Source organism: Macrobrachium nipponense, chromosome 25, assembly GCF_015104395.2.
Source record: "Macrobrachium nipponense isolate FS-2020 chromosome 25, ASM1510439v2, whole genome shotgun sequence".
Lineage (NCBI taxonomy): Eukaryota > Metazoa > Arthropoda > Malacostraca > Decapoda > Palaemonidae > Macrobrachium > Macrobrachium nipponense.
Window position 1 is genome coordinate 29,335,810 of NC_087214.1, and position 10,204 is coordinate 29,346,013.

Consider the following 10,204-nt stretch of genomic DNA (forward strand, 5'->3'; position numbering starts at 1 on the left):
TTATGAGGATCTTCGAAAGGTCCTTGCCCTCACCCCGAGGGAACTCATAGCCCCCTGCGTGGGATGTTTGACTCTCGTACCTTATGGAGTTTGACTCGAACGCCGTTCGGAGCCACTCCGAAGAGTCGTCAGACAGGGATCTGACCCACTCCAAAGACCCTCTTCTTGCTGGGCCCTAGGCATCGGCGAGAGCAGTAGGGGAACTTCATGGTCTTTCCATATGATGTACGACCCACTCCAGGGGAAGTGGGGATCTGTGACCGCTCGATTTCGTCCCTCGAACCTTCGTTGCGAAGACTCAGAAAAGAACCGTCCGTCCCTGACGACATAAAGTTTCGAGTACCTTTCACGATTCCCCCCTCCTAATGGACTTCACCGATAATGATGTCTGGATGAGATGCTGCTTTTGTCCTGTGGGGAGGGCGCTACGGCTCTATCTGAAGAAACACTCGACACCTCAGGTCCATGAGTGTCGACGCCTCTTCGTTAGCACCGGGGTGTTAACCCGCAGAAAGAAGTATCCAAAGAAACATCTCTTTCCATTCTGGCTTGCGTGACGGTCATCAGGAGGGTGCCGTGATGAGGCTGGAATGGTAGTGACGACATCATCCAGTACGTCCCGTTCCGAGAGCTGAGGAGAACGAAGTCTGGAAGTATTGGCCCCTCGTTGGCGTTTTCGTAAGAACTTCTCCGTCGGTGCCGCAGTCCTGAAGGCAAGGGGTTCTGGTCTAACCAGACTACCTTTACCTCGTCCTTCTACCTTCGGGGATATTGCCCTACAGGTCCTTGGAGTATACCTTTTTCCATTGGACCCGTGGTGGCTGCTCAACAAGTTTGTGTAGCTAACCCAGACCCATCGTCGAGGCTGAAACAGCATCGAGTCCCTGGTGTGACTGTGTGGATGGATGTGTTAGGGTGAGTGAGTGACTGCCTCCCACTCTTATCCCATCCTGGTTTCCTCCTCCTCTACCTGTTGGGCAGAGGGCCATGGTCGTCACCTAAGACGCTGGATGAGGACGAGATGCAGGTGAGCTTTATATGACAGGAGAGAGTATAGAGGAGCCCCCAGCGCCCCTCCTATCTCTTTCACTAGGGATCGGAGCAGAACTATCCACCACTTCCTCCGCCCTACAAAGGGGGGGAATTGGATGCCTACAAGAGTTCAAACCCATGACTTTATTTTATTTGCTCCTGTACAGAACAAGTTTCTTTACAATTGCTGGTAAACGAAGAGATTACTCTTTGCCTCTCTCTTAGTACTCGGGTCCAGCGGTCTGACCATTGATCCTGCGGTGCCACACCCCGATCCAATCGGAGCAGAGGCGTTGGATTCCCTCCCTCGCTCTTGACGACCGCAGGGAGGACTTCCAAGGTTGGGCGAACACCCAGTCTGTTCCATCGAAAAGACTCAGTATTCCTCCCCCAAGAATAAGTGAGTCTTTCCTATTGTAAAAGGAACGGACCGAAGGTTTGTATGCCGTGGTCGGAAAACAATGACAATTTTGTTTTTTCCAAACAATTTGCATTTTCCTACCTATACAAACCTGGGAGGTCCTTTTGTTACACATAGCCCCCCCGACCTCATGCCACCCCTCACTAACTGCTTGCAGTTTTTTTGCTTGGGCTCCAAAAGCAAAAGTGATTTTTTGTTTCCCTCCCAGATTCCGCCGCGCGGAATTCGCGGGCCAGCCTGTTCGGCACAAAGCAGGTTAACTACCGAACCCCTTTGTTCGAAAGCTTACGACCTATCCAGCTTCTCGCTCCGTGAAGTATTATGTAATGGAATATTTATATTACTATTAAATATCCGCAATTACCGAAACTTTCTATTGTAAAAGGACCTCAGGTTTGTATAGTTATGGAAAAATGCATTTTGGGAACAAATTATGTCATATTTTAACATATTTATTGATGATTAATTGACAATATTTTGGGGGGGGGGGGGGGGGGGGGGTTGTTTTTTTTTTGTTGGTTTTTTTTTGGTATTGAAAAGTAACTCGATTCTGACCTCAAATTTAAGTTAATTATGGGTAGAAATATCACGACAGGCGAACCCTCATCACGGTGGACGGTGTCCTTATTCACCTTCTAAGTATTTAATTTGGTGAAACATGAATACAATTGCAACGTCTAAGCATACCACTTTAAAAAGACTGAAGTTTTCGTCAACATTTTGTTGGAATATATGAAACCAGCCCCTCCATACGAACTAAAATAAGCCTGTGGGAGCTCTTCGTAAAATATTTTTTGTTTTCAGGCAGTTTTGAAAATCCAATCTGGCGGCTAACGGTTTTGCATGGACGGTTTGTCATCAGTGGACGGCCATTTCTGAGTTCAGCTGGACCGGGGCCACCAATCTTTCCCCAGCCTTTCCCCAGCACTCATTTGAAGACAATGGTTTAGCGAGGGTATGTATGTAACGTTTATTGATCTTACTCAAGATTGCAGTTTGTAATCAGCACATAAACAACAACATTTTGTTGCCCTATATTAGTGAAAGTATGAAACCTTTTTGTTTTATTCCCGGGTTGGGTTTTGGTTTTGAACTGAATTCATTCTTACCTTGTAATCGGGCGGTTTTTATCCTTACTGCCATCACAACTGAAACTCCAAAGTAGGGTGCTTATTTTGATTGTTTTATTATACACATTTTTGGTCCTCAGTTCCTCCCACATTTGCACTTTAAACCACCGTTGGGCTGTTCCTGGTTTCTAAGCGCGTTGCCTGCGCCAATAAACACCAAGATTACGAACAGCAGACGACGACAGACGACGCAAACTGCAAAGTTTTTATTTCCCTAACCTGTTTTACTTTACCTCGTTATTTAGTTTAAATTTACCTTTGTTATTTAAAATTTTGATTTTTATTCATGTATTTATTATCCCTTTTTTTGCAACCAATTTACCCGAAAAATGACATATATTTGTTTCTCTAAAGTAGATAAATCAAATGATTTTCTAACGTTTTCGGGGGGGGGGGTTACATCTGGCTGCCGAAAACCATAGAGGACCGAATACGGAAAAGTGCAGAAGGAATGACTTACGTTTTTTTTTTTTTTTTTGCTTTTTTTGTTTTGGTGCTAGCACTTTTCATTGATTTCCAGTCCGTTTAAGTTAGTAGTTTTGAATTTCTTTAATCAATCGTATGCCAGAAATAAATGTAACCTTTAATGGTTTGCATGCTTTTAATGGTTTGGCATGCTAATAATGGCCAAAATCCATCGTTGCCACATTAGTGGCGGCTTCCCACATAACCCGTTAGTTTTCCCTAATTTAAAACTGTTTTTATTCCAATGAATTCTAGTTTGTCCAATAGTAATGCAATAATGATAAATTTGCTTTAATATTTATGTATATTAATAGCTTTCCAATACCATAGCCTAATTTCAATGTCCAACCAATTTCAACGTTTTGTGTGTAGTCTTATACCCAGTTTTGGAGGGTTCAACACGCTACCCGCGAGAGAGAGAAGAAGAGGAGAGAGAGCGAGAAAATAAGGGAGGCGGAGGACGAAGAAGAAAAGGATGGCGGTGGAGGGGGGGGGATGGGGGGGGGGGTGAAGGGGTAGGTGGAGCTTTTATACACGTGTTGTCGTATATCCATTTCTGCATATTGGAGTTTTTGGGTCTCTTGGTGACAAGGACAAGTGTCGTTATTTCTTTAACGATTAGTGATTCACGTATCCCTTATAAATTACGGCAACTGGGTGTAATGCCCTACTATGCAAATCTCGTTCTGTTACGAGTGTTTCAGTTACAGAAATAGGTATATTGCCCAAAAACGTGCTTGCACTGTCTCTGAAACCCATAGTAGACATGCTGCTTAGGTGTCAATCAAGTTTTTAATAACCAAGTATTTTTTACAAGCTAGCTATTGAATAAATTTGTATTTTTCTCAGTCAAAACATATGCCCCTCAATGCTAACTTTCCTCTTTTAACGACTTCTGGTCATTGCAAATTCGGCCCCATAATTTCTTATGGTGCGAAAACAGACAGAGGCCCATGGACCGAAAACGATTGCGTCACACTACGGCGATAATCCAGCAGTAAAACATCTTCATATATCCAAAAAGTAAATAATAAAGATATATATGCGCATTACGATTATAACAATTACATGTATAGCTGATAACAATCTGCATGAATAACTGGTAAACTGTTCTGCAATGACAGTTGAGTATAGCAATTATTTACAATAGGTACGAAAGTCAAGATGTCGTGACGTCATAATACAGAACTTAAAAGAACGTTCTAATTCAGAAAAATAATTACTTAAATTTGAGTCAGAGTCGAGTTACTTTTTCAATAACGAATATTTTCAAATTAATCATCATAAATATGTAAAATATTGATGTTTTACTACTTATTTAAAAATTAGCTAAGAGCACGCTTCTCGTCATCTTCTACCAAAACAGCTGTTTACTCCTGGCTTGTTGTTGGTGAGAAATCGTGTTTCGATTGTTGTGATAAAAGTGCTCCAGCGTCTGTGGGTACAAGTGGTGTGCGGATTTATCACAGGAAATGGAAGTTTGTTGACACAAGCGAATCCGTAAACATCGAGATGGCGTCAATCTTCGAAACATTTTTAGTTGTAAGTAAAAATTTGTAAAGCGTTTTGGTGAGATTTCCACTGCAGTGGGCGCCATTTTCAGTACCCTCTGTTTAAATCTTAAAATTTGGCCTTAATTTCTAACTTTGGAGAAAATACTTACTTCGAAAGGAGAGTAGCGGTCTTTAGCTCCGTTTCTCACCAACAACAAGTCGCGACTGATGCCCATCTCGGTGTCAGGACGCGTTGTAATGTACTTTTTTCGGAGGGTGGCTAGCGTTGATTGTAGGTGGCCTGCTTGGCCTGCTGTGATATTCTACCCTATCTTTCTGAATTAGAACGTTCTTTTAAGTCCTGTATTATGACGTCACAACATCTTGACTTCGTACCTATTTGTAAATAATTGCTATAGGGTAAAACATCACTGACTACCACCCTTATCACGCTGGAGGACGGGTTTTATTCACTCGATATTTAATTGGTGAAACAAGAATACAATTACAACTCTAAGCATACCATTCAAAGATTGAAGTTTCGTCAACATAATGTGATATATGAAAGCCCCATACGAACTAAAATAAGCATGTACGCTCTTCGTAAAATTTATTTTAAAGTTAGTTTTGAAATCCAATATGGCAGCTACCGTATGGATGGCAGGGTCTGGTCAGTGATGGACACCATCTTTTCCCAGCCTTCCCAGCACTCATTTGAACAATGTTAGCTATATATGTAACATTTATTGATCTTACTCAAGATTGCAGTTGTAATCAGCACAATAAAACAACATTTTGTTGCCTATATTAGTGAAAGTATGAAACTTGTGTTATTCCCGGGGTCATGTTTTTGAACTGAATTAATTTTTACCTTTTAATCGTGGTTTTTATCCTTACTGCCTTCACAACTGAAACTCCACAGTGCTTATTTGATTGTTATTATACACATTTTGGTCTCGATTCACTCCACATTGCACTTTAAAGAAGTTGCTGTTCCTGGTTCCTAGCGCAGCGCCACAAACACAGTTACGAACAGCAGACGATGACACTGCAAAGTTTTATTCCCTAAATTGTTTTACTTTACTCATTATTTAGTTCAACTTTACTTTGTTAGGGTAAAAAACTGCATGGTACAGGGGTGGACCATGTACGATCAATGTGTACAACCCCAAAAAAAGTACATTATAACGCGTCCTGACATCGGAGATGGGCATCAGACGACGCTTCTTGTTGGTGAGAAACGGAGCTAAAGACCTCTACTCCGGTGTCAGGACATGGTTATAATGTAACTTTTCTTGGGGTTGTACACATTGATCGTACATGGTCCACCCCTGTACCATGCGGTTTTTTACCCTATTTGAAAATGTTAATTTAATTCATGTATATTATCCCTTTTTTGCAACCAAATTACCCCGAAAAATGACAGAATATTTCTAAAGTAGATACAATCCAATGTTTCTAACCTTGTCGTACATCTGCTGCCGAAAACCATAGAGGAACAGACTACGGATAAGTGAATTATATATTTGTTCGATACGTAATACAAACCCTCGGTCCTTTAACAATAGGAAGTAGCTAGCGGCAGCTGGAAACGGTTGTAAGCTTCGAACAAGGGGCGGAGAATGGTAGTTAACTGCTTGCCCGACAGTGCGCGCGCCGCGCGCCTGGGAGGTGAAGAATCACTTTGCTTTCGGCCGTGGTGTGTGAAGACGTGCTCGTCATCGCTCTCTGCCCGCTACTCGTCGTATGCTTTGGTTGTTTTTTCCCTTTGACTGGTTTGTTTTGGTTGTGAAAGGAATTAGTAAGTACAGAATTTGTTTTAGTTTTTGTTTATTTACATGAGTGAATTAAACGTTATGGATCAAGAAGTGGAGCTTTCGCCGTGCCCCCCGGTCGCCCGTAGAGTGTGTCCTGGGCTGGAGGGGCGTAAATGCGGTGGATTTCGCTCCTTCATAGATGTTGATCCCCATGATTTATGTACTCGGTGATGAGGGCGAGAATGCTCTCGGACCGAGCCGTGTATTACATGTGTTAATTGGTCTGAGGCGCAGTGGGTTCTGTACGAGGGTAGGAAGAAGCGTAGGCCTGCCAAGGAGTCGTCGGAAAGCTCTCAAGCGACTCCTTTGGTGATGGATACCTCGTCATCCTTCCTACCCCCTGCTCAGCCCCCACGCTTTGCGCCTTCCCCTGCGGGGGGGGGGTTTCGGAGTCCTTCTCCTCGCTCGATTCATCGAGTGTGGAGTGGAGGAGGGCGCTCGATACCCAGACGTGCAGTTGTACTCTGGGTCTTCCGTCCGCTCTGGGTGGGGTTCGTCCCCCCCCAAGCGAGAGGGTACCCCTCTAACTGACCCGACTTACTTCCGCAGGTGCACCTTCCGTGGGAGATGACTTTGGGCAGGTGTGGGCGTCACTGGGACTGCAGGGCGTGCCCAGTATTCAGGGGTTGATCCATCGGTTGGCAGGGTCGGCGGCGGTCACTCATGGAGTGGTGACCACCACAACGACGACTTTAACTACCCCAGGGTACGCCGCCCCTCCGCATATGGGGTATACTCCTCACGTTACTACAGTAACACCGACAGCCGCAGTGCAAAGACCGCTCGCTGCCGTGTCGAGGAAGGGCGTGCCGCCTCCACCTGGTTTTTTTGTCCTGCCGACCCCCGAAAAAAAAGCTCCCCCCTGGACCTGCCTCCTGTACCCAGGATGATGGTGGCTGAAAATAAGCCTCCTGGGTCGCCCGTCTTCTCAGCCGTACCTGCCGCTCTCGCTGCTCCTGCTGTCCCAGCCACTCTCGACGCTCCTGCTATTCCCGCTGTTCCCGCTCCTGCCCACGTCGTTCCTGTTCACGGTGGTGCTGCCCCAGAGTCAGGTCTTTCCGGACAGGTGCAGCCGGGCCCTGTTGCTTCGGCAACTGCCCCGGCTCCATCCTGGATGGAGGATCTGACGTCTGTCCTGCGCGAGCTGATGAAGAAGAGGAAGGTGTCGTCGTTGTCTTCGTCGCCTTCTTTATCGTCTGCTGCCATCTCTCCCCCTTCGACTTCTAAGGCTACCAAGCCGAAGAAGAAGAAGGGTGCCTCCTCCCCCCCTAAGAAGGCTCCTTTGGGACCTTTGAAGGGCCTGTCTCACTCCGGTGGGACGGGGGTTTCTTCTGCTGGTCCTCCTGTTCCTTCGGGAACAGGGCCCGTTTCTCCTTCCGCATGGAGGAAGAAGACGGGGACCAGAGGGGTACTGGCTACCTCCAATACTTCCTCGCCTGGTGTTAGCGGCTCTGCCACTAAGCCAGGTACCGGCTCGGCTTCTTGTTCGCGAGAGGTTCCGAGTGTACGGTCTCCCGCGAGAGACCGTGCAGCCAAGGTCTCGACGCCTGAGTTCGCTTGGCGCCAGGACTGAGGCACGGAGCAGAAGACTGGTGAGAGCCGCTCAGGTGACTCTCGCCAGGCCAGCGGCCGCTCTCGTAGCGACCAGCTGGTAACTCGGGCTGACGTGACGGTCTCTGACCAGCCACTGATTGAGGCTGGGAAGAGGTCCCCCCGGCCGTCGGTACCAGCGGTTCGACGCGCCGCGAGGGCGCGCACCAGTCTCACTGCGACAACGAGCTCTGCAGGTCGCCTGACCGCCGCTCCCACAGGGACCGGGCGGACAGGGCGACCAGGTCTGACGCACGGGACCGGGGTCGACGTGCTCAGTCAAGCCGCTCGCCACAGGTGAGCGGCGCAACCAGGCCTGCAGACCGATCCCCACCGTGGGTTGGTGATCGGCTGCAGCCCTCCAAGCACACTGGTTGTGCCAGTGAGCGAGGGGGGAGCGTCAGGTCTGCCTCTCCTATACCTTCAACTTCCTCGGGTTACGATCCCGTCACGACGCTGTACGCACCAGGCACGGTTTTAGGACCGGCCAGGATGTATGCGCAAGTGGCAGGAGGAGTCTGTGAGGGGTCTGTTGCTGTTCCTCCTTCTGAAGGAGGAGGATCTCGAGAGCTGCTCTTGTTGGAGGGACTGGACGGTCCTACTCCTCAAGACGCTGTTACTCTCGAGATCCAGAGGAACTTTGCCGAGGTCATTGCGCTGATTTGTCAGCACAATGGCCTTGGGGAAGGATCGCCGCTCCCACCAGCTGAGCCCACGTCCCGGCTCGAGTCGTTTTGGGGCCCGAAGAGGGAACCCAAACCGACGGTGGGTCTGCCGCGGTCAGAGCTGGCTGGCTCTGTCCTTGACCAGGTGGAGTCTCTCGTTTCAGGACGAGAGGATTCGCTGAAGTCAGGAAGGTCTTCTAAGCTGCTTCCTCCTCCTCTACAGCGACAGCGGCGATTCTACGTGCCAGGGAAACACTAGGGACGGCGTTCCCCCTCACCTGCTGCCGGAAGTGGGGGGATGCCTGGCGAGCCATTGGGCAACTTGGCAGCGCTACGGCGCCGAGACCTGGATAGTAGACGTCCTTCGGGAGGGATATCTATTACCCTTCGAATCTCGGCCACCCCTCACCTCCAACCTGGTCCATCTTCAAACCTATGTCCAGGGTTCATCAAAGGACAACGCTCTTCGACAGGAGATAAAGACCATGCTGACCAAACGAGCTGTGGAAATCGTCAAGGATCGGTCACCGGGCTTTTACAGCCGCCTTTTCCTGGTGGAAAAGGCCTCGGGGGGGCTGGCGACCGGTAATAGATATCTCTCCCCTGAACCGATTTGTTCGCCAGACTTCATGCTTTCAGTGGATCTGAAGGACGCGTATTTTCAAATACCCATCCACCAATCCTCCAGAAAGTATCTTCGCTTCATCTTCAACGGGACGGTGTACCAATTCAGGGCACTTTGCTTCGGTCTCTCAACCGCCCCACAGGTGTTCACGCGAGTGTTCACTCTGGTGTCTGCTTGGGCCCATTCGCACGGGATACATCTTCTGAGGTATCTCGACGATTGGCTAGTCCTGGCGAGCTCCCGCTCGCAGTTGCTGCAGGACAGAGATCGACTTCTGAAGTTTTGCCGCGATCTGGGGATCGTAATAAACTACGAGAAGTCCGATCTCGAACCCAAGCAGAAGATGAATTACCTTGGTATGCTGATCGACACGGTGGCAGGGCAAGTCTTCCCCGCGGACTTGCGGATCAGCAAATTCAGGGAGGCAGCCGTCCAGTTCCTGTCTCGGCAGGAACAGGCAGCTCAGCAATGGCAAGTCGTGATCGGCCACCTGTCGTCACTCGAAAAGTTAGTTCCTCACGGATGTCTTCACCTGCGGTCTCTCCAGTGGAGACTAATGGAGAGTTGGTCACAGGCAATGGATCCACCTTACTTCCCCGTGTCCCTCACGGAAAAAGTGAGGCAGGACCTAGCCTGGTGGCTCGACGACTGGAACCTCTTAAGAAGAGTGCCTCTCCGCACTCCCCCCCCCCGGAGATGTTACTGTTTTCAGACGCATCAACTGAGGGATGGGGCGCACACCTGGAGGAGTTGCTGACTGCAGGTGTGTGGGACCATCATGACAAGCACCTTTACATCAATGTCCTGGAACTCAAGGCGGCGTTCTACGCTCTCCAAGAATTTCAGGACCGCTTGGTGGGACACTCAGTGGTGTTGATGTGCGACAACACCACAGTAGTGGCATACGTCAACAAGCATGGGGGCTTAGTGTCTCTCCCGCTACACCAGTTGATCGTGCAGGTGCAC

At 48.4% G+C, this 10,204-nt stretch overlaps 1 protein-coding gene across 1 annotated transcript; it reads left to right on the forward strand.

Annotated features, from left to right (window-relative positions):
* Nucleotides 1–7,244: 7,244 nt before the first annotated feature.
* LOC135199024 (nascent polypeptide-associated complex subunit alpha, muscle-specific form-like) lies at nt 7,245–7,931 on the forward strand. Its single transcript, XM_064226939.1, has one exon. It carries the CDS (start codon nt 7,245–7,247, stop codon nt 7,929–7,931), a length of 687 nt encoding a protein of 228 aa, XP_064083009.1.
* Nucleotides 7,932–10,204: the final 2,273 nt, after the last annotated feature.